This window comes from Oncorhynchus nerka, linkage group LG22 (assembly GCF_034236695.1).
Source record: "Oncorhynchus nerka isolate Pitt River linkage group LG22, Oner_Uvic_2.0, whole genome shotgun sequence".
Taxonomy (NCBI): Eukaryota; Metazoa; Chordata; class Actinopteri; order Salmoniformes; family Salmonidae; genus Oncorhynchus; species Oncorhynchus nerka.
This window is the reverse complement of record NC_088417.1, coordinates 80002604-80030453: the sequence shown is the minus strand read 5'-3', so window position 1 is coordinate 80030453 and position 27850 is coordinate 80002604. Positions and strand designations below refer to the sequence as shown.

General features: G+C 43.8%; 1 protein-coding gene across 2 annotated transcripts in view; it reads left to right on the top strand.

Moving 5' to 3' along the window:
• Window positions 1–2235: 2235 nt before the first annotated feature.
• Window positions 2236–27850, top strand: part of LOC115105800 (bone morphogenetic protein 1-like) — a 50049-nt gene continuing 24434 nt past the window's right edge. For both annotated transcript variants that reach the window (XM_029628195.2, XM_029628194.2), the window contains exons 1-8: window positions 2236–2498; window positions 9508–9621; window positions 9832–9987; window positions 10264–10381; window positions 12770–12948; window positions 17167–17272; window positions 20921–21045; window positions 21758–21873. In XM_029628195.2, coding sequence (XP_029484055.1) covers window positions 2360–2498; window positions 9508–9621; window positions 9832–9987; window positions 10264–10381; window positions 12770–12948; window positions 17167–17272; window positions 20921–21045; window positions 21758–21873 — 1053 coding nt within the window. In that variant the 5' untranslated portion in view covers window positions 2236–2359. The remainder of the gene's footprint in view (window positions 2499–9507; window positions 9622–9831; window positions 9988–10263; window positions 10382–12769; window positions 12949–17166; window positions 17273–20920; window positions 21046–21757; window positions 21874–27850) is intronic.

The following is a 27850-nucleotide window of genomic DNA, read 5'->3' as shown; positions in this document are numbered from 1 at the left end:
GGGGTTTTGCTAGTCTAGGTGTTTATATGTCTTTGGTTGCCTAGATTGGTTCTCAATCAGAGGCAGCTGTTTATTCGTTGTCTCTGATTGGGAACCATATTTAGGCAGCCATATTCCTTGGTTATTTTGTGGGTTGTTATTATATGTTTAGTTGCCTGTTCTGCACTAGCCATAATGCTTCACATTTTGTTTAGTTCTGTTCAGTGTTCTCTCTTTATTAAAGAGTTATGTTTTCTCATCACGCTGCGCCTTGGTCTCCTCTTTATGACGACTGTGACAATGATGTATAATATTAACATGAATGAAATCTTTCTTGGATTGAGGAAGGAAATAGGTACACTGCTGTTCAAAAGTTTGGGGTCACTTAGAATTGTCCTTGTTTTTGAAAGAAAAGCTAATTTTTTGTCCATTAAAATAACATCAAATTGATCAGAAATACAGTGTAGACATTGTTAATGTTGTAAATGACTATTGTAGCTGGAAACGGCTGATTTTTATGGAATATCTACATAGGCATACAGAGGCCCATTATCAGCAACCATAACTCTTGTGTTCCACGTTTTGTTAACTACTCCATTTAAAAATGGCTACTTGATCATTAGAAAACCATTTTGCAATTATGTTAGCACAGCTGAAAACTGTCATGCTGATTAAAGAAGCAGTAAAACTGTCCTTCTTTAGACTATTTGAGTATCTGGAGCGTCAGCATTTGTGGGTTCGATTACAGGCTCCAAATGACCAGAAACAAAGCACTTTCTTCTGAAACTCGTCAGTCTATTCTTGTTCTGCGAAATTCAGGCTATTCCATGTGAGAAATTGCCAAGAAACTGAAGATATGCTGGCTTTCTAAGCAGAGTTGGGAAAAAAGCCATATCTCAGACTGGCCAATAAAAATAAATGATTAAGATGGGCAAAAGAACACTGACACTGGACAGAGGAAGATTGGAAAAAAGTGTTATGGACAGATAAATCTTAGTTTCAGTTGTTCGGATCACAAAGAAGAACATTCGGGAGACGCAGAAAAAATGAAAAGATGCTGGAGGAGTGCTTGACGCCATCTGTCAAGCATGGTGGAGGCAATGTGATGGGGTGCTTTGGTGGTGGAAAAGTGGGAGTACAGGGTAAAAAGGATCTCGAAGAATGAAGGCTATCACTCCATTTTGCAATGCCATACCATACCCTGTGGACGGTGCTTAATTGGAGCATATTTCCTCCTACAACAGGACAGTGACCCAAAGCACAGCTCCAAACTATGCAATAACTATTTAGGGAAGAAGCAGTCAGCTGGTATTCTGTCTATAACGGAGTGGCCAGCACAGTCACCAGATTTCAACCCTATTGAGCTGTTGTGGGAGCAGCTTGACCGTATTTGTGTGAGGTGCTTCAGGAAGCATGGGGAGAAATCTCTTCATATTACCTCAAGAAATTGACAACTAGAATGCCAAAGGTCTGCAAGGCTGTAATTGCTGCAAATGGAAGATTATTTGACGAAAGCAAAGTTTGAAGGACAAACTGATTATTCAAATAAAAAATATAACCTTGCCAACGTCTTGACTATATTTCTATTCATTTCGCAACTCAATTCATGTATGTTTTCATGGAAAACAAGGACATTTCTAGGTGTCCCCAAACTTTTCAACAGTATTGTATATGATGCTGTTAGGTGTTGTCCTATTAACTCTGGGGTTGAGGAGATCACAATGTCCAATATGTCGAACACACATTTAATCAACAAGGGCTCAGGCTATAGACATTTAATGAAAGTAATATAGGGCCCGCTGTCACCCAGGTCTAGGCTAACTGGGATAAACCAACCAACCATTCAGCTGGAAAAGTTAGTGAAATGGGTCAGTTTATTTATTCAGTTCACCCAGAGCATTGGATAGTTTTTAAACCCTAAACTCCAATTTACCCCTAACACCCCATCTAAATCCTAACCCCATACATCCGGCCCCTAGGCTATACACCCCTATGACGAAAATAACATCCTGTATGGGTTCATACATAAAAAATAGGCATTTTACAAGTCTAGTTTACAACAAGATTGCACTACAAAATTGTGTTGATAAAAAAAAACTGAATTGGCCTGTGTTGGTGACCAGGGTGCAGCTTTGTGTCACGACCTCCAGTGTGCTAAGTTTGTAAGCTTTTCTATGGGATGTTGGCCTGGCGCCCGGGTATGTTAGCGAATCACTGATCTAGAATAAAGACATTGTGGAGAGGCAGCACCGTGTGTATAAACCCGCCCTCAAAAAAAAAAGAAAGATTGCGTTTCCCCAAATCCTTTCTGTCTACCCGCTTTTCCTTTCTTTTCTTTCCTTTTAATTTTCCAAAACTCTGCTTTTATTAACTTCAAACTATGACTTTTATGCCGAGCTATTTGTTACTGCTATCAGGTCTCCGCGTTTTACTTACGGTTAATTTGGATGTGGAAACAAGTAACTTCATTGACCTAAGCGCCCCAGAAGTAATCGACTACAAAGATCCCTGCAAAGCTGGTAATGTTACTATGTTTCATATTATATGGGATGTTTAATTATAGTTTGCTTTATCTGGATTCCCTTTATAGATAAGACTGCACATTGGGCAAGACCGAAGTGATGGTTGATTTAAAGGGACAGGCAATGAGTTGAACTTGTTTTCACAAGCGCGCCGCTCGAAGGTGAAGCACATCACTTACGTAGTATAGCAACAGCGTGTAAAGTTACCGAAATCAATTATGGGAGAAATGATAATAAACTCGAGGCCAAGGCCAATCATATCGTGCATGGTGCGCCGGGCATTGTTCCACAGTGGTGTGTTAGGGGTATTGTATGGAACACACAGACAGCTGTCAAATCCAGACTGGGCTGAAAAGCCTTTGTCCATTAATCAATCAAGCATCACTTTGAGCTTGCTTCAATACAATTCAATGTTCTCTGTTATGTGAAGATCATTTATCCTGTTTCACCTTCTGTAGTGTATGTAGGAGGCTGGAATAGAGCTATGGAAGACTTGAATAGAATGGCCATGGAACATGTCAAGTGGGGGCAATGATGAAAAAGATTCAAAACAGAGGATATGGCCTTTTGATGAATCTAGGCGTGCTAAATAACATTGGGCACAAAATGTGGTCCTAAAACCTGTGTGTGTATATATATATATATATATATATATATATATATATATAAGACATAACATTGTACTTAAGCGAGGCTGGAATAGCTATAAAACCGTTTTAAAGAACTGGGTGCAAGAGATGATAGAGTCAAAACAAGGGACAAAGCCTTAAAGGGATAGTTCACCTATGACTCTGGGTTCGTTTTGATCGTGTCCAAGGCACCTCTAGGTCAGTGAGATCTGTTTCACACATATTGACCACCAAGAAGTCATGTCTGTGTTTCGCGCACCGAATTATACACCCGATGACCTTATGTGGATGAGATCTGAACATTAACGTAGTCCCGCTTTGTGGCATTTCACAAAGCCTCTATGTTATGATTATCGTTCTATACATTTGTGTTTGTGTATACTTTATATGGTTGTCCTTGTTCGATAGAGCCATTGGACATTTCCAGCGATGTTCCTATCGGCATATTTATTGTTAGATGTACAAGGTGCCACATTTTCTTTCAGCCTCTGAAAGCCTACAGCTCAGCGTGGGCCGGTGCTTCCTGCTCTGGCCCTGTCATGCATCGTGCATTTGCTATGAATGCAGGAACTTGTGGTACACTATAAGCAGACTAATTCATAGGAAGTCGAAACTTCCTGATCCTACCGGTGAAATTTAAATGTGCTCGTTCTAGCTTGTGGTGAGCACTTTTTTAAATGTTTATGACAAAGTCTTGATGTTTTTAATATAGAGCTAAGGTGAAATGTCCATTTAATTGAATCCATCAATTTAAACACACAGGACTCTAGGGTATATAACAAGGTACTTCATTTTGTAAAAGGGTCTGCTCAGCCAGAAGACTGTTATCCACAATCCTATATGTATCTGTGAGCACCTGGGTTTGAACTAAGGTTGAATATTTTCCTGGTATTTTACAAATGTTCCATCCCGAAAATAAATCACTAACACGGTATTTCCCGCCAAAACCGGAAGTGTCATTCAAAAGCATTTAAAGGATATAAATAACCCTGTGTCTGGATTTGAATAGAGTTTTAATCAAAAATTCAAGCACGAAAATAAAATACAATGATGTGCTTTCTTGGGTAAATAAATTAAACAAGCTCCAGTAGGATAATCTTTTTGAGTGTGAACTGTACTACTGTACTGTATTGTATTATACTGTATTATATGGGCTGGAATTAGGCACCTCGTTCAAACCATGATAAAGCAGAGAGAACATTCTGGTGCAGCACCATGTGTCCTACAAAGTATAGTGAATTTGGTTATCATTTTGAAGAATATTTCCCCTAATGCTATTAGCCTGCCTAGCTCTTTCTGTAAGAACCGATGCTGATGATGAGAAGCAGGAACGGAGAGTGAAACAAGCACAGACAAGGAACAGGACAGGAACAGCGTCAGAACAGGGGGAACAAAACAACATGACGACAATAATGCTGAAGCGGGGGACAACCTCGGGAACAGACAGATATAGGGGAGGAAATAAACACAGGTGTAATGGATCGCTGATGCGTGTGACGAGGGGAGCAGGTGTACGTAATGATGGTGGCAGAAGTGCGTTAAGCAGGGCAGCCTGGCACCCTCGAGCACCAAGGAGGGAGAGCGGAAGCAGGCGTGACAGTACAGTACCCCCCCCGCCACCCGGTGTCCCGTCCGGACGAGCCTGACGGGCCGGCCGAGGCATGGGCACTGAAACAGCCAGTCGGGGTGAGACAGCTGGATGAGCCCGCTGGGACGTGGGAGCCTGATGAGCCGACTGAGGCATAAAAACATGGCGATCCGGCTGAGGCCTGACGTGGGATGGGCGCCTGCCGAGCCAACTGGGGCAAGGAAAAATCTATGAGCCGGCTATCTCATCCCAACTGTAAAGTATGGTGGAGAGAGCATCATGGTTTGGGGCTGCTTTGCTGCTATCATCGACGAAAAATGAATTCCCAAGTTTATCAAGACATTTTGCAGGATAATGTAAGACTATCTGTCCGCCAATTGAAGCTTAACAGAAGTTGTGTGATGCAACAGGGCAACGACCCAAAACACAAATCAACAACAGAATGGCTTGAATAGAAGAAAGTACGAATTCCGGAGTGGCCCAATCAGAGTTATGACCTTAACCCAATATAAAATGAAGTAGCATGACCTTGAGAGCGGTTCACTCCAGACATCCTAAGAATATTGCTGAACTGAAACAGTTTTGTAAAAATGAATGGTCCAAAATTCCTCCTGACCATTGTGCAGGTCTGATCCGCAACTACAGAAAATGTTTGGTTGAGTTTATTGCTGCCAAAGGAGGGTCAACCAGTTATTAAATCCAAGAGTTCACATACTTTTCTCACCCTACACTGTGAATGTTTACACAGTGTTCAATAAAGACATGAAAACATATAATTGTTTGTGTGTTATTAGTTTAAGCAGACTGTGTTTGTCTATTGTTGCGACTTAGATGAAGATCAGATCAAATTTTATGACCAATTTATGCAGAAATACAGGTATTTCCAAAGGGGTCACATACTTTTTCTTGCCACTGTATATATAGGGCTATAAATACATCTTGAACAGGATGATCTATTTTGGAAGCAATTTGAATGGAATTGATGGGGAGAGAGAGACTGCAAGAGTGTGCTCGCTCTTGCACTCTCTGCAGCTGCAATAAACATTTTAAAAATTAGGTGACCCTGAAAGCCAGATAGAGATGTGTAAATTAGACTCACATTCAGTCATTATACTACTGTAGCATAGGCTATGCTGCAGCAAATGTAGGTCCACCTGTCACAATAAAAAGTTACCATGATGAGATGATACTGATACATACTGAGATTGGCTGTCGGTCCCCACCCTGAGCATTGAACATGCAATGACTAGAGAGAAGGCCGTAGAGAATCCAGATTTAGACATTGCATATAATTTAAAAGTTCCATTTCACGTCATGTTCATATAAATCATTTATAAATTTTATTACAATTTATCGGTTTCTCACAGTTATTTATCCTGGGAAAAGGGAGTGGTTTTAGGTGGTACATTTAGGTAAATCTCAGTAACCACTAACCTAGTTTGAACTCAGATCATCTGAGGTTGTATTAATCCACGGAGCTTCCTCAGAAAATGTACACTCAGACAAGGTTACTCATCACGTGAGCGTGGTTCACTGAACCCCCTCCATCATACTTCAATGCCATTTGGCCTCTTCCTCCTCTTCACAATGAACCCATTAGCTAACAGACTAGACATCAATAGATCAAACTCGGGTCACAGCACCATTGTGATCCACTCCAATGCTTTTTATTTGTATTTAATAATACATTGACGGTGCACTGAATAGGCTCCCTCTTCTTGGAGACCCAGTTTACAATTGTGTTCAACTATCTGGTTCCCCACATCTAAACTCCCCTCTTTTCTTCCCTTTCCTCTACCTCTTTTATATCACGTTACTCTCATCTTCTCTCCACCCTCCCAACCTTCCCCATATTTACTTTCCCCTCTCCATTCTTTATTTCCTCCTTTGTCCTGTTCCCTTCTTCCCTCTCCCCCCTAATATCATCTCTGTCCTCTTCCTTCTATCCGTCTCTCCGTTGCCTGGAGACCCGAGGTCATTGAGGCCATGACAGAGTAGTCCTCGGTTGGAAGCCGGTGAAATCCCACTGGCTGCAAGGCATGTGCTGAGCACTGTAGGCCTAGGTCTGCAGTCATTTACAGTCACTCTTTGCATGAATGACTTTGCTTCAAAGGCAGGGACAACCAGGGCTTATTGCCAAAGTACTTAGTTAGGGTTACTTAGACCCAGGATTTGGTGGTTCCCTTCTCCATAATTTACTTTCCCTTGCCCCATGAAGTGGTGCATCATCACCCATGTACAGATGTAGGGTCTTAATTTGAGCCAGATTGTTACAGTAGGAAAATAATCCTGCAGCAACAGGAAATGTGAATTATTATGTGGATTATAATTAATGGACATTTTTGTAGGGGTTTATACACTTATACAAACCCTTAAAAATTGAAATCGCAAACTTCAAAAACCTTTTCAAACCTCAAATACACTGCACGTTTTATATTTCCAGCAACTCCCGTGTAGATTTGGCCTTGTATTTTGGGTTATTGTCCTGCTGAAAGGTGCATTTTCCCTCCCAGTTTTGTTGGAAAGCAGACTAAACCAGGTCTTACTCTAGGATTTTGCCTGTACTTATAGCTGTATTTTGTTTCTTTTTATTAATAAAACATCTCTCTAGTCCTTGCCCATGATAAGCATACCCATAACATGATGCAGCCACCACCATGCTTGAAAATATGAAGAGTGGTACTCAGTGATCTTTTTTTCCGCCAAACATAATGCTTTGTATTCAGGACAAAAGTTTATTTTTTATCACATTTTTGGCAGTATAATTTAAGTGCCTTGTTGCATGTTTTAGAATATTTTGATTCTGTACAGGCCTCCTTCTTTTCACTCTGTCATTTAGGTTAGTATTGTGGAGTGCTAATTTTCCATGGACCTTATTTGAACATGTCACAGTGTGAGGGTAGCCACAAGGGAAAAGGGGAAAAAAAGGCAGAGTGTAGATCAATCCCACTAGTAGACTCATTCCCTCTGGACAGAAGTCAGCAAATTCCCAAGAGGCATCTACTTTAACATATTGCTTTGACTACTTAATTATACATTCTGAGTATCATATCTGAAATTTGCCAATCTATATGTCATGCATCTCACACTTTGTGGCTCTAAAGGTTCGATTTGTCATGGCAGGTTGAATTGAACCTGTTTTCTGATCAATTTCTCTCAACTCACTGTGCTAATTAAGCCTTCCGATTGTTATGCTTTGACAGGTTACTCTAACTGACAAGTAGCAGCCTGTCTGGGTATTCAAAGAGTATGGCCTCTCAGCTCTACATCTGCACACTGCGTCACACCATCATGCCGATCTATGTGGTAGTATAGGTATTGGAACATGACCATAAGGTTTGTGTGGGGTTGATTAGATTACTGTATGTAATGGAGAAAAAGGGTCCAGATTCAGAAAGCACGTCTATTTCAACCCCTTTCTGTACACTGAACAAAAATATATGTAAAGTGTTTCATGAGCTGAAATGAAAAATCCCAGAAATGTTCCATACACACAAACAGCTTATTTCTCTCAGGTTTTGTACACAAATTTGTTCACATCCCCGTTAGTGAGCATTTCTCCTTTGCCAAGATAACCCATCCACCTGACAGGTGTGGCATATCAAGAAACTGATTGAACAGCATGATTACAGGTGCACCTTGTGCTGGGGACAATAAAAGGCCGCTTTAAAATTTGCAGTTTGGTCACACAACACAATGCCACAGATGTCTCAAGTTTTGAGGGAGTGCAATTGACATTCTGACTGCAGGAATGTCAACCAGAGCTGTTGCCAGATAATTAAAATTGTATTTCTCTACCAATGCCATTTCAGAGAATTTGGCAGTACGTCCAATCTGCCTCATATTCGCAGGCCACGTGTAACCACGCAAGGACCTCCACATTTGGCTTCTTCACCTGCGGGATCGCTGCTGAGCAGTATTTCTGTCTGTAATAAAGCGATTTTTGGGGGAAAACTCAAAAAAAAAACTCAAACTTCTGATTGTCTCATTCTCCCCAGTGGGTGGGCCTCGCTGCCAAGTGGGTGGGCCTATGCCCTCCAAGGCCGCACCGCTGCACCGCAGGCTGTACCGCTGGCTTTACCGCTGCCCAGTCATGTGATTAGGGTAACTTAATAAAATTGTTGAAATTGTTGCATGTTGCGTTTATATTTTTGTTCAGTATAATTGTGTTCTATTGGGCATCTCTGTTTAAGTATGAATGCACTGTATGTGCTCATACACGTGACAGTTAGTGGGTATGTGAGGGTTATTTTGCAGTGCATACTGTATGCAGGAGCTGTGTGCGCTTGTCAAACAGTAGTCTAACAGAGCCCTGAGGGCCTCCCATTGGGGGAGAGGGAAGCACCAATCACACATCAGCTCACACACCATAGCCAGCAGGCAGGGTGTGGGCCTTACTGCATAGCTTCACACATGTCAAAAATGAGGCCCCTAAGCATAACATACCCCAAAGCACTGCTTTACATGCTGTAGGTGATATACTGTCAGCTGAACTCAAATGCGTACCATGCCGAGTGGCTGTAGATACATTTATGTTTTAAATATACCAGATTCCCACCTTTACTTCCAGTTTCTTCCAACTACTGTGTAGCTATATATTCGGGTACAAATAAAGGTTTACCAAAAACAGTAGTTGTCTCCCTTTCACTTTTTCCATCTCTGTCTTCTTGCCTGTCTAAATAAGTATCTCTCTAGTTTTGCAAACTTTTTTTTGTCTACTGTGAATCGCATTAAAACAATGTTTCAGCTGCAGGATGAATTCTTGGTTGTGTCTGTGTGTCTGCTCTAGCTGCCTTCCTGGGAGACATTGCTTTGGATGAGGAAGACCTGCGTATGTTTAAGGTGGACCGCATTCTGGATGTTATTCAGAGGTCCATCCAGACCTTCAACGACACAGATGCAGGTACAGTACAGGAGCCATGCTGGACATGGAGGGTTCACAATTGGGGTCAATTTAGGGTGTGTTCACATATGACTGCCATCTGAGTTGCTAAACCATGTATGAATTTTAAACGAGGGGTTACATTTGTTTTCCGAAGGTACTGAGTTCAAATTGACTGAATGACCTCAACCCTGCATGGGTTACATATCTGTTTGTATGTGTTTGTTCCAGTGAATGGTTCGTTGTCCAGTGAGAGCAGTAGGAATGACATGTCTCCAGACAGCCATGGGCAGGGCTTTCGTCGCAGGAGGAGGGCTGCCACCTCCAGACCAGAGCGGGTGTGGCCAGATGGGGTCATTCCATATGTAATCAGTGGGAATTTCAGTGGTGAGTTCTGACTAGGAGATAGAGAGAGACCTTAAATTGACTTGATTTTCAGATGCTTCATTGATTGTTAACGTCTCTCCATCTGTCTGTACATATCTACAGTATAGCTTACATGCCATAACTTTGTAGCATTATAGAGAATAAATCATTATTTGTTTGCTTTTGATGTTCAATCATATAAATTGTCTACTAATGTACGACATCAGTAATTCAATCCACTGAGACTCTCAGTGCAGTCCTTGATTAGGGCACTTGAAGGACCACCCTCCCTTTTAGGCAGCCAGCGAGCGATATTCCGTCAGGCCATGCGTCATTGGGAGAAGCACACGTGTGTGACCTTCATTGAGAGGACAACGGAGGAGAGCTACATAGTCTTCACCTACCGGCCGTGCGGGTGAGTGACAGGCCATTGTTGCAATAGGCTATAGCCGGGTTAGCTGAGAAAGTCACCAATATGAAGCTCATTCTTCAATGCGGCAGAAGGTTGTGATTCTAGATGGCCAGATAGATAGCAACAATGACAAGAAACTGCGATGTGGGGAATTTTAAGTGACTAGTTTCAGCTAGTTTTATCTTGTTATTTTCACTGATCTAACATCGATGCTAATATGGCCTAAATTCGCTAGCTAGCTAACCAACAACTGTAACAATGGATTGAGAACCAGTTCTCATTTACAACTGCGACCTGGCCAAGATAAAGCAAAGCAGTTTGACACATACAACAACACTGAGTTACACATGGAATAAACAAACATACAGTCAATAATACGTTAGAAAAAAAGTATATATACATTGTGTGCAAATGAGGTAAGATAAGGGAGTTAAGGCAAGAAATAGGCCATGGTGGCGAAGTAATTACAATATAGCAATTACACACTGGAATGGTAGATATACTGGGGTGCAAAGGAGCAAGAGAAATGAATAAATACAGTATGGGGATGAGGTAGTTGGATGGGCTATTTACAGATGAGCTATGTACGAGTGCAGTGATCTGTGAGCTGCTCTGACAGCTGGTGCTTATTAAAGCTAGTGAGGGAGATATATGTCTCCAGCTTCAGTGATTTTTGCAGTTCATTCCAGTCATTGGCAGCAGAGAACTGGAAGGAAAGGCGGCCGAAGGAGGAATAGGCTTTGGGGGTGACCAGTGAGATATAACTTCTGGAGCGTGTGGTGGGTGCTGCTATGGTGACCAGTGAGCTGAGATAAGGCGGGGCTTTACCTAGCAAAGACTTGTAGATGACCTGTAGCCAGTGGGTTTGGCAATGAGTATGAAGCGAGGGCCAGCCAACGAGAGTGTACAGGTCACAGTGGTGGGTAGTATATGGGGCTTTGGTGACAAAACTGATGGCACTGTGATAGACTGCATCCAAATATAGTGTACATGTTGTCAACAACCTATGCCAACTCTGTCTGTTTTGTCTCATAGTTGCGCCCACGTCGGTTTTGTTGCTAAACAACCAACCCGTCTATTAGGATACCAAATCGTCTCTTGTCTCTCCAGGAAAGCTCAATGAACACACCTACTACTTAGAAGTCCTTTATGCCCACCTGCTGGTAAATTACAGCTCTCTCCTGATTTTCATCAGTACAGTTCCATCCCACAGAACATTGCCAGATGCTTCTGGGTTGTGGCCTTCTAAGCTGTCCTTGACACAAAATATATGTTTTCCTATGCAAAAGAATGCACTTCAGGCAGGAATGCTTCACTGTCATTTTAGCCTATATCTTCAGCTCCTGTGGTTTCAAACCTGGTGATTATCTCCATGAGCAGCAACTACATGCCTCCACATTGACCTTGAACCTTTTCACAATGTCTGCCATTCAGACAAGGTTCATACTTCACACTGCAGGACTAATTGCTCTTCTCTCATATTTTTTAGCTTAAGACAGATTAGGACTGGCTACAAATGCATAGTCTAGCAGTAACACTCTCATCCTCGGAACAACATACAGATGCCGGTTCAAACCCTTCATCAGCCCTATGAATTTCTCATTCCGCTGCGCTTTCTCCCTGCTTCTCTGCTCCTGTCATTTCACAAATAAATACAAATATGTAAGGAGTTAGAAATTCTGTTCTCCTTTGAAAAAGAAAGAAAAGACTGGGAGCAAGGCTGTAAGATAGTTGTTCTACACAGGGGATTTGATTCTAGACCATGTGTAAGTACACAGTTTTTTTGGCCAGGGCTGACTTGTAAAAGAGTTGTAAATCTCAATGGGCCCGCTCGTTAAATAAAGGATAACATTTTTTTTAAACAATGTGTGTGTTGCCTGCATGTGCTGTGCAATTATTTTCAACCTGTTACTGTATGTGTGTTTTTGAGTGTTTTTGCGCCTCCTATAGCCACGTTTCCCCCCTTGCTCCAAAACTAGCTGAGATCGTCACAAATTGCATGTGACAAAAAAAGAAAACCTGGAACATTGCCTCAGAGCAAAGTCTTTGGTCAGTTTCTAAATCTGGGCTTGGTTTTCATGTGTGACTGACCATAGAGCTAGAGTTGTATTGTATTTCTCCAGTTGCAGAGTTTGAACATACTGGGTTATTGAAGTGTGCGGGGTAAACGGTCAAATCCATTTTCATTCAGGGGTCAAATTAGAGTCAAATAATGAACTGAAAGAAAATCAATGAGTACAAATCAATGGGTAGTTTTTCAAGTCAATACATGTAATAAGGTATTATATGTGCTGAATTGACTGAAGTAAATGTTAATCAAGCACAATCTGTGGGAAAAGGACCACTGTCTCCCAAGCGCATATCCCCCTGAAAGACTGTCTCCCTCTGCAGGTGTTGCTCCTACGTGGGCAGGAGGGGCGGAGGTCCCCAGGCCATCTCCATAGGAAAGAACTGTGACAAGTTTGGGATCGTTGTGCATGAACTGGGCCACGTGATCGGCTTCTGGCACGAGCATACACGGCCCGACCGCGATGAGCATGTCAGTATTATCAGAGATAACATCCAGGCAGGTAAGTCTCTCTCTTTCTCTCTGTCTGTCTGCCTGTTTAGTCAAATTATTGAATAATACCTGATTTTAGTCTGACAGGTCAAATTTTACATTACATTACATTTAAGTCATTTAGCAGACGCTCTTATCCAGAGCGACTTACAAATTGGTGCGTTCACCTTATGACATCCAGTGGAACTGCCACTTTACAATAGTGCATCTAAATCTTTTAAGGGGGGTGGGAAGGATTACTTTATCCTATCCTAGGTATTCCTTAAAGAGGTGGGGTTTCAGGTGTCTCCGGAAGGTGGTGATTGACTCCGCTGTCCTGGCGTCGTGAGGGAGTTTGTTCCACCATTGGGGGACCAGAGCAGCGAACAGTTTTGACTGGGCTGAGCGGGAACTGTACTTCCTCAGTGGTAGGGAGGCGAGCAGGCCAGAGGTGGATGAACGCAGTGCCCTTGTTTGGGTGTAGGGCCTGATCAGAGCCTGGAGGTACTGAGGTGCCGTTCCCCTCACAGCTCCGTAGGCAAGCACCATGGTCTTGTAGCGGATGCGAGCTTCAACTGGAAGCCAGTGGAGAGAGCGGAGGAGCGGGGTGACGTGAGAGAACTTGGGAAGGTTGAACACCAGACGGGCTGCGGCGTTCTGGATGAGCTGTAGAGGTTTAATGGCACAGGCAGGGAGCCCAGCCAACAGCGAGTTGCAGTAATCCAGACGGGAGATGACAAGTGCCTGGATTAGGACCTGCGCCGCTTCCTGTGTGAGGCAGGGTTGTACTCTGCGGATGTTGTAGAGCATGAACCTACAGGAACGGGCCACCGCCTTGATGTTATTTGAGAACGACAGGGTGTTGTCCAGGATCACGCCAAGGTTCTTAGCGCTCTGGGAGGAGGACACAATGGAGTTGTCAACCGTGATGGCGAGATCATGGAACGGGCAGTCCTTCCCCGGGAGGAAGAGCAGCTCCATCTTGCCGAGGTTCAGCTTGAGGTGATGATCCGTCATCCACACTGATATGTCTGCCAGACATGCAGAGATGCGATTCGCCACCTGGTCGTCAGAAGGGGGAAAGGAGAAGATTAATTGTGTGTCGTCTGCATAGCAATGATAGGAGAGACCATGTGAGGTTATGACAGAGCCAAGTGACTTGGTGTATAGCGAGAATAGGAGAGGGCCTAGAACAGAGCCCTGGGGGACACCAGTGGTGAGAGCACGTGGTGAGGAAACAGATTCTCGCCACACCACCTGGTAGGAGCGACCTTTCAGGTAGGACGCAATCCAAGCGTGGGCCGCGCCGGAGATGCCCAACTCGGAGAGGGTGGAGAGGAGGATCTGATGGTTCACAGTATCGAAGGCAGCCGATAGGTCTAGAAGGATGAGAGCAGAGGAGAGAGAGTTAGCTTTAGCAGTGCGGAGCGCCTCCGTGATACAGAGAAGAGCAGTCTCAGTTGAATGACTAGTCTTGAAACCTGACTGATTTGGATCAAGAAGGTCATTCTGAGAGAGATAGCGGGAGAGCTGGCCAAGGACGGCACGTTCAAGAGTTTTGGAGAGAAAAGAAAGAAGGGATACTGGTCTGTAGTTGTTGACATCGGAGGGATCGAGTGTAGGTTTTTTCAGAAGGGGTGCAACTCTCGCTCTCTTGAAGACGGAAGGGACGTAGCCAGCGGTCAGGGATGAGTTGATGAGCGAGGTGAGGTAAGGGAGAAGGTCTCCGGAAATGGTCTGGAGAAGAGAGGAGGGGATAGGGTCAAGCGGGCAGGTTGTTGGGCGGCCGGCCGTCACAAGACGCGAGATTTCATCTGGAGAAAGAGGTCAGAGCACAGGGTAGGGCAGTGTGAGCAGAACCAGCGGTGTCGTTTGACTTAGCAAACGAGGATCGGATGTCGTCGACCTTCTTTTCAAAATGGTTGACGAAGTCATCTGCAGAGAGGGAGGAGGGGGAGGGGGAGGAGGATTCAGGAGGGAGGAGAAGGTGGCAAAGAGCTTCCTAGGGTTAGAGGCAGATGCTTGGAATTTAGAGTGGTAGAAAGTGGCTTTAGCAGCAGAGACAGAAGAGGAAAATGTAGAGAGGAGGGAGTGAAAGGATGCCAGGTCCGCAGGGAGGCGAGTTTTCCTCCATTTCCGCTCGGCTGCCCGGAGCCCTGTTCTGTGAGCTCGCAATGAGTCGTCGAGCCACGGAGCGGGAGGGGAGGACCGAGCCGGCCTGGAGGATAGGGGACATAGAGAGTCAAAGGATGCAGAAAGGGAGGAGAGGAGGGTTGAGGAGGCAGAATCAGGAGATAGGTTGGAGAAGGTTTGAGCAGAGGGAAGAGATGATAGGATGGAAGAGGAGAGAGTAGAGGGGGAGAGAGAGCTGGAGAGAGTAGCGGGGGAAGGTTGGGACGGTGCGATACCATCCGAGTAGGGGCAGTGTGGGAAGTGTTGGATGAGAGCGAGAGGGAAAAGGATACAAGGTAGTGGTCGGAGACTTGGAGGGGAGTTGCAATGAGGTTAGTGGAAGAACAGCATCTAGTAAAGATGAGGTCGAGCGTATTGCCTGCCTTGTGAGTAGGGGGGGAAGGTGAGAGGGTGAGGTCAAAAGAGGAGAGGAGTGGAAAGAAGGAGGCAGAGAGGAATGAGTCAAAGGTAGACGTGGGGAGGTTAAAGTCTCCCAGAACTGTGAGAGGTGAGCCGTCCTCAGGAAAGGAGCTTATCAAGGCATCAAGCTCATTGATGAACTCTCCGAGGAACCTGGAGGGCGATAAATGATAAGGATGTTAAGCTTGAAAGGGCTGGTAACTGTGACAGCATGGAATTCAAAGGAGGCGATAGACAGATGGGTAAGGGGAGAAAGAGAGAATGACCACTTGGGAGAGATGAGGATCCCGGTGCCACCACCCCGCTGACCAGAAGCTCTCGGGTGTGCGAGAACACGTGGGCGGACGAAGAGAGAGCAGTAGGAGTAGCAGTGTTATCTGTGGTGATCCATGTTTCCGTCAGTGCCAAGAAGTCGAGGGACTGGAGGGAGGCATAGGCTGAGATGAACTCTGCCTTGTTGGCCGCAGATCGGCAGTTCCAGAGGCTACCGGAGACCTGGAACTCCACGTGGGTCGTGTGCGCTGGGACCACCAGATTAGGGTGGCCGCGGCCACGCGGTGTGGAGCGTTTGTATGGTCTGTGCAGAGAGGAGAGAACAGGGATAGACAGACACATAGTTGACAGGCTACAGAAGAGGCTACGCTAATGCAAAGGAGATTGAATGACAAGTGGACTACACGTCTCGAATGTTCAGAAAGTTAAGCTTACGTAGCAAGAATCTTATTGACTAAAATGATTAAAATGATACAGTACTACTGAAGTAGGCTAGCTGGCAGTGGCTGCGTTGTTGACTTTGTAGGCTAGCTGGCAGTGGCTGCGTTGTTGACACTACACTAATCAAGTCGTTCCGTTGGGTGTGATAGTTTCGACAGTGCTGCTATTCGGGGGCTAGCTGGCTAGCTAGCAGTGTTGATTACGTTACGTTGCGTTAAAAGAACGACAATAGCTGGCTAGCTAACCTAGAAAATCGCTCTAGACTACACAATTATCTTTGATACAAAGACGGCTATGTAGCTAGCTATGTAGCTAGCTACTATCAAACAAATCAAACCGTTGTACTGTAATGAAATGAAATGAAAATGTGATACTACCTGTGGAGCGAAGCGGAATGCGACCGGGTTGTTGAGTGAGGAAGTTCAATTCGGTGGACGTTGGCTAGCTGTTGGCTAGCTAGCAGTGTCTCCTACGTTAAGGACGACAAATAGCTGGCTAGCTAACCTCGGTAAATTAAGATAATCACTCTAAGACTACACACTCTAAACTACACAATTATCTTGGATACGAAGACAGCAAAGACAACTATGTAGCTAGCTAACACTACACTAATCAGGTCATTCAGTTGAGTGTAATAGTTTTTAGTGCTGCTATTCGATAGACGGTGGACGTTAGCTAGCTGGCTAGCTGGCTAGCTGCTGGGCAGATAGCAGTGTAGACTGCGTTAGGACGACGAAATACGATAATTACGCAATTATCTTTGATACAAAGACGGCTATGTAGCTAGCTAAGAAGAAATTGCTAAGATTAGACAAATCAAACCGTTGTACTATAGTGAAATGTAATGAAATGTAATGAAAAGTTATACAACCTGCAGCCGAAGTGCTTATGCGACCGCTCGCTCCAACCCGGAAGTAACAGAGATTCTTCCCATTTGACCCAGGTCAAGAGTATAACTTCCTGAAGATGGAGCCAGGGGAGGTGGACTCTCTTGGGGAAGTGTACGACTTTGACAGCATCATGCATTATGCACGGAATACCTTTTCAAGGTTGGTACAAAGCAACTGACTAATTATAGGCCCTGTTTGGTTCATTAGGTACTGTCTGGTTGGACATTCTACTCCTTAGGATCAACATGTAACGTATTCTGACCTTCAGTTGAGTATTATTCACACAAGTACTTTGCTTTTCCCCTGATATATTCTAGTCAGGTCAAATATACATTTTATGCAGTAAAGCATCTCCAAAGTGTCTGCATATTTGTGGTCTGGTATACAATAAATTAATAGTGCCATTTTTTTTAAATCCCCCATATCCCCCAATATCCCCCATAACCCCCCAATATCCCCCCGTGCATGATAAATCCTCTTATTAGTATACGTGTTAGAATAACAATGTCACTGTCAGGAACTGGTTGTCTTCCAGCAAAACTAACACTTTGCACATAATTCTCCTGCAAATAACCACTGATTGGGTCCTGATTGGAATGATTTCACAGAAGACAGACGTCTTTTCATTTCAGTCTCGTGCATGTTGTTACCCTGTTGCTTTTTCTGTGTTTTACTTTTTTTTACCTCCACCAACACTTTGCAGGCCAGGGTCATGGAGGCAGGCCAGGGTAAATATAGGGCTGCCAGTTGGGTCTTTGTATGTGACAATCTGGGCTGGAGTGGCCTTGTTCTCTTGCATTCAGGGCTGGGCTCCACAGAGCCCTTTGGCACAGCCTAAAGCCCTCATTCAGAACACTCTGTTTGCACATGCCTGCCATTCAAGGGTGCATCGCCATGGAAACCTGGTGATGGTGAGCTCCCTAACTGGCTACTGAGGGACAGAAAGGGAGTTCAATAAAGTAGTAAAGTGTCAAACAGGAACCCCATGTGAAAATATCTTATTATGGCTTGCGCCTCAGCTGTCCCAACTCATGACTGCTTTTCCAGTGGAAATGTAGTTTATGAAAGTTCAATCAGGAAGGCTGGTCTGAATGATCATTTAACTTCATCCAGTAAGCACAACATAATTAACTTTGTTTCTTATTCTATGGGCGTAGTGGGAATGAATACAAACGTATCATCATCAGCATAGCGTCTTGTTTCTTCTCCTCTTTCCTAATAGCCATGTGCGGAATGTGATTCACCTATTTACCTTAGCCTACAGATGTAGGATATTAATTTGAGCCAGTTTGCTACAGCAGGAAATCCTGCAGCAACAGGAAATGTGAATTATTATGTGGATGTTAAACCACAGCATTGTTGAAAACTTGTTTCTGATTGGCTAGACGGGCATTCTAGAATGGACATTAAAACCAAATAATGGGACAAGTTGGAAAATATATTGGGACAGTCGGAAAAGATATCGGGACTCCTCGTAATCATGATGTAATATGCGCTTACACATGCAGACTGTACTTACAGAATTCTAAATCAACAACCACAGAAACTGAAATAAGATACATTGTAAATGCAGGTCCAACGAGGAATTTTTTTGTTAGGTAGCATTGATTTTCTTTTTGGCAGAGACATATTCTTTTTGGAGCATCTGATGACCTAACGAGGTAAGTGATGAACCTGCTGTCGCTATGCTGTCAAATCCTCACACATGTTTCTAGTTTGCAATGCTGTCTCCTCGTTATTAACAGTCATTGTTGACGAGTATCCTGATGAGAAGGCAAACTTTTCTAGCTAATCGGGCATCATCAGCTAATCGTTATGGATGTATCAAAATTAATGTCGATAGAAAACGGTTCAAACAAACACAAATGCAGCTACTTTATTGTTATACTGGGTGAAGAGGTTGTGACCGTGTTAGCCATAGTTAGTTGGCTAGCTAGCAAGCAAGGGATAAGAGCGTTGCCACCAGCATGGCAATGGAACATAATGAATGAACAACTGGGTCGCGTCAATTAATATCGAACTAATCGAATGAAAGATGAGAAAGCTTATAAAAATGAAAATATCATCAACAACAAAAAATGATGCCGGTAAATGTGTGCTTTAGTATTATTTTCTCTGGTATAAGCATGATAAACGCCTCCATTCTGTACATTACCTTGGAAAAGTGAACTCCACAAAGGATGCTGCATCGTTTATTTTTTCCAAGGTATTTATAGAATGGAGGCGTTTATCCCGCGTATACCACAGTTGTCAGCAGATGTTACAAAGTGCTTATACAGAAACCCAGCCTGCAAGCAATGCAGATGTACTATAGAAGCACGGTGGCTAAGAAAAACTCCATAGAAAGGCAGGAACCTAGGAACAAACCAGGCTCTGAGGGGTAGATAGTCTTCATATAGCTGTGCCCAGTTCAGATTATGAGAGTACATGGCCACACGTTCATAGATGACAAGCAGGGTCAGATAATAAGTTATTTTAGAGGGTGCAACAGGTCACGTCAGGATTAAAGGGCGAGCGGGCGGGAGAGAGGGAGAGAGAGGTGTGTGTGTGTCCGGGACAATGTAGCACGTCAGTGTACCATAGCCAAGTGGACTGAGGACGGCCAGGAAGTCCTGAGGCCTGGTCCTAGGACTCAGGTCCTCCGAGAGCGCAATGGGAGAATCAAAGAGAGTATACTTAAGATCACACAGGACACCAGATAAGACAGGGGAATTACACCAGATAGGACAGACTGGCCGTAGCCCCCTGGCACATAGACTATTGCAGCATAGATACTGGAGACTGGGTCAGGGGACACTGTCCAACGATACCCTCGGATGGGGCCAACCAGGCGGGATATAACCCCGCCCACTGCCAAAGCACATACAAATATAGATCAATAGGAGAAAGCCCTGCCTCCAGCTGTTTGTTTAGAAATTCTAGGCCTTATCCGGGTAGCTGGAGAGGAGAGCATTGCAGTAGTCTAATATTGAAGTTTAAAAAGCACGGCTTAGCTTTTCTGCATCATTTTTGGACAAAAAGTTTCAGATTTTTGCAATGTTACAAAGATGGAGAAAAGCTGCTCTTCAAATATTATTTCTTTGAGACGACTGTACAACCATCCAGATTAATTGTCAGATCAAGCAGCAGATATCTTTGTTTATTTGGACGTAGAACTAGCATCTCTGTTTTGTCCGAGTTTAAAAGTAAAACATTTGCAGCCATTTTGGCAATTTTGGGCCTTCACCATGTTTTATCGAAATATAAAGCTTGACCAGAGTGAAGTGTTTTTAAAACCTCAAGTTTGCATTCCCTGCTGTGGAGGAAATTAAATGAGCAACAAAGGAGTGATCAAATTAAGATCCTACATCTGTAGCACGGCACAATAATGCACATTCCTCACGCTTGTTGTTTAACCCATTGGTTCACTCTGGCAATGATCACCTTCCTCTCTCTCAACCAACCAAATCTTGGGATGTATTTGTATGTAAACTTACCCTCATTCTCGTACTTGCTGTTTTTCAGCAACTGTTTTGGGGTTTGATGCCATCACATCATCTGGCGCTGAGGATTCCCCAAACTATTTAATAAAATATCATATTGCATTCCGTCTTTGCTGTTCATTCAGTTAAGGCTGTACTCGATTAAACTGTTGTTAATGATGGTAATATCTAAGATGAATGGTTTTGAATTTTCGCAGTAAAACCAAAGTTTCCTCTTGTCCATTAATACAAATGAAAACTTCAGTTCTGCAAAGAGAGAATAGGTGTTGGTTTCTCTTATTGGTCGCTCTTATTGACCCTGTTTGTGTTTGTGTCTGAACCACAGAGGCATTTTCTTAGACACCATTCTACCTCGCTATGATGTAAATGGAGTCAGGCCACCCATTGGCCAGAGGACAAGGCTGAGCAAAGGGGACATCACACAAGCTCGCAAACTCTACAAGTGTACAAGTAAGACAAATCCGACTTGGCAGGCCTCCTGACTGCTGGTTCTTTGACTGACCCCATAAGAGCACCCTTTTTGGTTTCAGGTAGAACCCTTTTGGGTTCCATGTAGAACCCTTCCATTTTACCTGGAACCCAAAAGGGTTCTTCAAAGGTTTCAGCTATGGCTACAGCCAAAGAACCCTTTTAGGTTATAGATAGCTCTTTTTGTTTCTAAGAGTATATAATTCTCACCCTGTGAAATGTCAGAGAGAACATGCTGATAAACCCTGCACAAGGTCTGACTACGTCCACCCCTGCCTATTCAAAAGATGACGACTGATGATTACTGTGTTCATTTTTCTGAGTCTAAGACAAGACCGTGACGACAAATCTGTGACATTAGTAGATGAATGGACTTGCGTTGTCATCGTCAAAAGGAGGTTGATTGTTTTTTTGTTTCTTTGTTTCCAAAAATTGGAATTCAGTTTATTGTTGTAATCTGGAGAACTCAAGCCTCAGGAATAGCCAACGTTGTTAAAATTCAACAACCAATAAATCAGCAACCATTCAAGTGCTAGTTATTATTCCTCCTTTTAGAGGCTAAAGGAAATCTACAGCATGTTGAGACAGTATGTTGAGACAACTGCCTTCGTTCACTATTGTAGCTTATGCCATTCCTGTGGTGTGTTTAGAGTCTGTTTCTTTGTTTTATTACCATGTGCTGTTTTGTGGGCAGGGTGTGGGGACAGCCTACAGGACAGTAGTGGAAACTTCTCCTCTCCTGGTTATCCCAATGGATATGCAGCCTATGTCCACTGTATCTGGAGGATCTCTGTCACACCTGGAGAGAAGGTGGGTTGAAAACATCCAAGGGCTAGCCGTCAAACTCTGTCTTGTGGAAATAGTTCACAACTGTGCAGTGAGTTTCTCCTTGAGTTAAATCAGTTCTAGGGTTGCAAACCTACCGGTAATTTACTAAAGTTACCAGAATCTTCAATAATTTTGGTAATTGACAGAAAATCTATGGCAATTGATTGTAACGTTGGTCATTTATATTTGAATAACTTAAAAAAATAAAATAATAATATACAGTATTCATCTATTATGAACTCAGCAAAAAAATTAACTTTCCCTTTTTCATGACCATATCTTTCAAAGATAATTAGAAAAAAATCCAAATAACTTCACAGATCTTCACTGTAAAGGGTTTAAACACTGTTTCCCGTGCTTGTTCAATGAACCATAAACAATTCATGAACATGCACCTGTGAAACGGTCGTTAAGACACGAACAGCTTGCAGGCGGTAGGCAATTAAGGTCACAACTATGAAAACGTATCAAAAATTCTGAAAAACACCAAAAGAAAGATGCCCAGGGTCCCTGCTCACCTGTGTGAATGTGCCTTAGGCATGCTGCAAAATTTTATTTATTTTTATTTTACCGTTATTTAACTAGGCAAGTCAGTTAAGAACAAATTCTTATTTTCAATGACGACCTAGGAACAGTGGGTTAACTGCCTGTTCAGGGGCAGAACGACTTGTACCTTGTCAGCTCGGGGATTTGAACTTGCAACCTTCCGGTTACTAGTCCAACGCTCTAACCACTAGGCTACCCTGCCGCCCCAAAGAGGCATGAGGACTGCAGATGTGGCCAGGGCAATAAATTGCAATGTCCGTACTGAGATGCCTAACACAGCGCTACATGGAGACAGGATGGACAGCTGATCGTCCTCGCAGTGGCAGATCACGTGTAACAACACCTGCACAGGATCGGTACATCCGAACATCACACCTGCGGGACAGGTACAGGATGTCAACAACAACTGCCCGAGTTACACCAGGAACACACAATCCCTCCATCAGTGCTCAGACTGTCCGTAATAGGCTGAGAGAGGCTGGACTGAGGGCTTGTAGGCCTGTTGTAAGGCAGCTCCTCACCAGACATCACCCGCAACAATGTCGCCTATGGGCACAAACCCACCGTCGCTGAACCAGACAGGACTGGCAAAAAGTGCTTTTTTCTGACGAGTCACGTTTTTTTCTCACCAGGGGTGATGGTCGGATTCACTTTTATTGTCGAAGGAATGAACGTTACACTGAGGCCTGTACTCTGGAGCGATATCGATTTGGAGGTGGAGGGTCCGTCATGGTCTGGGGCGGTGTGTCACAACATAATTGGACTGAGCTTGTTGTCATTGCAGGTAATCTCAACGCTGTGAGTTACAGGGAAGACATCCTCCTCCCTCATGTGGTACCCTTCCTGCAGGCTCATCCTGACATGGCCCTCCAGCATGACAATGCCACATACTGCTCGTTCTGTGTGTGATTTCCTGCAAGACAGGAATGTCAGTGTTCTGCCATGGCCAGCAAAGAGCCCGGATCTCAATCCCATTGAGCACGTCTGGGACCTGTTGGATCGGAGGGTGAAGGCTAGGGCCATTCCCCCCAGAAATGTCTGGGAACTTGCAGGTGCCGTGGTGGAAGAGTGGGGTAACTTCTCACAGCAAGAACTGGCAAATCTGGTGCAGTCCATGAAGAGGAGATGCACTGCAGTACTTATTGCAGCTGGTGGCCACACCAGATACTGACTGTTACTTTTGATTTTGACCCCACCCCCCATTTGTTCAGGGACACATTATTCCATTTCTGTTAGTCACATGTCTGTGGAACTTGTCCAGTTTATGTCTCAGTTGTTGAATCTTGTTATGTTCATACAAATATTTACACATGTTAAGTTTGCTGAAAATAAATGCAGTTGACTGTTTTTTTCTGAGTTTTTCTGTGTCCATATAGTGCATTCGGAAAGTATTCAGACCCCTTGACTTTTTCCACATTTTGTTTACGTTACAGCCTTACTCGAAAATGTATTAAATTGTTCTATTTCCTCATCAATCTACACACAATACCCCATGATGACAAAGCAAAAACAGGTTTTTGGAATTGCTCTCATAATATATTTGAAATAAAAAACATAGATATCACATTAACTTAAGTATTCAGACCCTTTACTCAGTACTTTGTTGAAGCATCTTTGGCAGCGATTACAGCCTCAAGTTTTCTTGGGTATGATGCTACAAGCTTGGTACACCTGTATTCGGGGAGTTTCTCCCATTCTTCTCTGCAGATCCTCTCAAGCTCTGTCAGGTTGGATGGGGAGCGTCGCTGCATAGCTATTTTCAGGTCTCAACAAAGATGTTCGATTGGGTTAAAGTTTGGGTTCTGGCTAGGCCGCTCAAGGACAGTCAGAGTCTTGTCCTGAAACCACCCCTGCGTTGTCTTGGCTGTGTGCTTAGCGTTGTTGTTGTGTTGAAAGGTCAACCTTTGTCCAAGTCTGAGGTCCTGAGAGCTCGGTAGCAGGTTTTCATCAAGGATCTCGCTGTACTTTGCTCAGTTCATCTTTCCCTCAATACTGACTAGTCTTCCAGTCCCTGCCGCTGAAAAACATCTCCACAGCATGATGCTGCCACCACCATGCTTCACCATAGGGATGATGCCAGGTTTCCTCCAGATGTGACGCTTGGCGTTCAGGCCGAAGAGTTAATTCTTTGCTTCATCAGACAAGTGAATCTTGTTTCTCATGATCTGAGAGTATTTAGGTGCCTTTCGGCAAACTCTGCGCGAGCTGTCATGTGCCTTTTACTGAGGTGTGGCTTCCATCTGGCCACTCTACAATAAAGGCCTGATTAGTGGAGTGCTGCAGAGATGGTTGTCCTTCTAGAAGTTTATCTCGTCTCCACAGAGGAACTCTGGAGCTCTTTCAGAGTGACCATCGGGTTCTTGGTCACTTCCCTGACTAAGGCCCTTCTCCCCCAATTGGTCTGGGAAGCCAGCTCTAGGAAGAGTCTTGGTGGTTCCATGCTGCATAAATATTTTGGTACCCTTCCCCAGATCTGTGCCTCAACACAATCCTGTCTCGGAGCTCTAAGGACAATTCCTTCAACCTCATGGCTTGGATTTTGCTTTGACATGCATTTTTAACTGTGGGACCTCATATTGATTTTTTTTACTTGTATTTTTTTTATTGACCTTTTTATTAACTAGGCAAGTCCATGAAGTACACTTTTTTTTTTTACAATGACGGCCTTCCAAAAGGCCTCCTGCGGAGAAGGGGGCCTGGGATTAAAAATAAATAATAAATACAATATACCTATTGGACAAATCATACATCACAACAAGAGAGACAACACAATACATAAAAAGAGGCCTAGACATCAACATAGCAAGGCAGCAACACATGACAACACAGCATGGTATCAACACAACACAACAACAACATGGTAGCAACACAACATGGTAGCAGCACAAAACATGGTACAAACATTATTGGGCACCGTCAACAGCACAAAGGGCAAGAAGATAGAGACAACAATACATCACACAAAGCAGCCACAACTGTCAGTAAGAGTGTCCATGATTGAGTCTTTGAATGAAGAGATTGAGATAAAACTGTCCAGTTTGAGTGTTTGTTGCAGCTCGTTCCAGTCGCTAGCTGCAGCGAACTGAAAAGAGGAGCGACCCAGGGATGTGTATGCTTTGGGGACCTTTAACAGAATGTGACTGTCAGAACGAGTGTTGTATGTGGAGGATGAGCGCTGCAGTAGATATCGCAGATAGGGCGGAGAAGATAGGGCGGCTTTTATAAATAAGCATCAACCAGTGGGTCTTGTGACGGGTATACAGAGATGACCAGTTTACAGAGGAGTATAGAGTGCAGTGATGTGTCCTATAAGGAGTATTGGTGGCAAATCTGATGGCCGAATGGTAAAGAACATCTAGCCGCTCGGGAGCACCCTTACCTGCCGATCTATAAATTGTGTCGCCGTAATCTAGCATGAGTAGGATGGTCATCTGAATCAGGGTTAGTTTTTGTCAGCTGGGGTGAAAGAGGAGTGATTACGATAGAGGAAACCAAGTCTAGATTTAACTGCAGCTTTGATATGTACTGAGAGAGGGACAGTGCACCGTCTAGCCATACTCCTAAGTACTTGTATGATGTAACTACCTCAAGCTCTAAACCCTCAGGAGGTAGTAATCACACCTGTGGGGAGAAGAGCATTCTCCTTAGCAAACCACATGACCTTTGTTTTTGAGGTGTTCAGGGCAAGGTTAAGGGTAGATAAAGCTTTGTTGTAGAGCATTTAACATAAAATCCAGGGAGGGGCCAGCTGAGTATAAGACTGTATCATCTCCATATAAATGGATGAGAGAGATTCCTACTGCCTGAGGTATGTTGTTGATGTAAATTGAGAAGAGCGTGGGGCCTAGGATCGAGCCTTGGGGTACTCCCTTGGTGACAGACAGTGGCTGAGACAGCAGCTATTCTGACTTTATACACTGCACTCTTTGAGAGAGGTAGTTAGCAAACCAGCCCAAAGACCCCTCAGAGACACCAATACTCCTTAGCCGGCCCACAAGAATGGAATGGTCTACCATATCAAAAGCTTTGGCCAAGTCACTAAAATAGCAGCACAATATTGCTTAGAATAAAGGACATGGTGATATCATTGAGGACCTTTTAAGGTTGCAGTGACACATCCCTAACCTGAGCAGAAACCAGACTGCATACACGAGAGAATACTATTGACATCAAGAAAGCCAGTCAGTTGATTATTGACAAGTTTTTCCAACACTTGATGAACAGGGCAAAAGAGAAATAGGCCCATCTGACCCAGATGTTTTTTTGGGGTCAAGTTTAAGGAGCTCCTTTAGCACCTCGGACTCAGTCACTGCCCGCAGAGAGAAAGTTTGTAGCGGGGCAGGGGAAAAAGAGGGAGAAGCATCGGGGATAGTCACATTAGAAGGGGTGGGAGATTAGGAAATGTTGGACAGGCAAGGAGGCATCCTGACTTAATGAAGTGGTGATTAAAGAATGTGCATCAGATGGCAACAAGATGGCAACAAGATCATATTGTACAGCAATTTCATCAGGTAACATGAATACAAAGCCGGTGAGAGGTGGTTAGAATAGGATGGGAAGCCAAAAGTCTGTGTAACCATTAGAGAGTCAAAGTCCAGAGTGTGGGAACAAACAGTCTGTCCCATGGTTGAGTAAAGAAAGTTTGTAGTCAACAAAGTATTCAGGAGTCATGAGGCAAAATGCACAAGAAAAAACAAAATATATAACGATTTGGGACTAGCCATTGTAAGTTCAGAGTTACTCACCCCAACAGTGCGTGAGTGCTGGAGGCGAGCGAAAGCTCGGGAGAAAGGGATGAGTGTGGTGGGGGTACCTGTACCAGACAGGGGGAGACAGGCCAGGGCAGACGGTGAACAGATCCCCAGGTGGAATCCAAACAGCAGTGCAGCAGGCAACAGGAGTCACACCCACTTGGGATAAGCTTTTATTTCTGGAGGCAGATTTCTTGTAGAAAATGCCAGTGAATGGTCTTTGAACACCAGGAGGGGGCTTCAGGGGATGCTTCAAATAATCCTGCTACTTGTTGGGCCCAAAGGCCTCGACACCGTTTACTTCGCTCCTCAGTGCTAATTGAATTTGTATCTGATTTGTCCTTGCAACCCTGGGAGCCTTAACTCAGCATTAGTTCCCCGTAAAATAAATAATTGTAATGTACTTTTTTTCAAATTTTTCACTTTTTCTTAGGTAGATAGGTGTGTGCCTTTCGAAATCATGTCGAATCAATTGAATATACCACAGGTGGACTCCAATCAAGCTGTAGAAACATTTCAAGGATGATCAATGGAAAGATGATGTGTGTATATTGAGGATTTTTATTTATTTAATACATTTTAGAATTAAGCTGTAACGTAACAAAAAGTGGAAAAAGTCAAGGGGACTGAATACTTTCCGAATGCACTGTATGTGACCGACC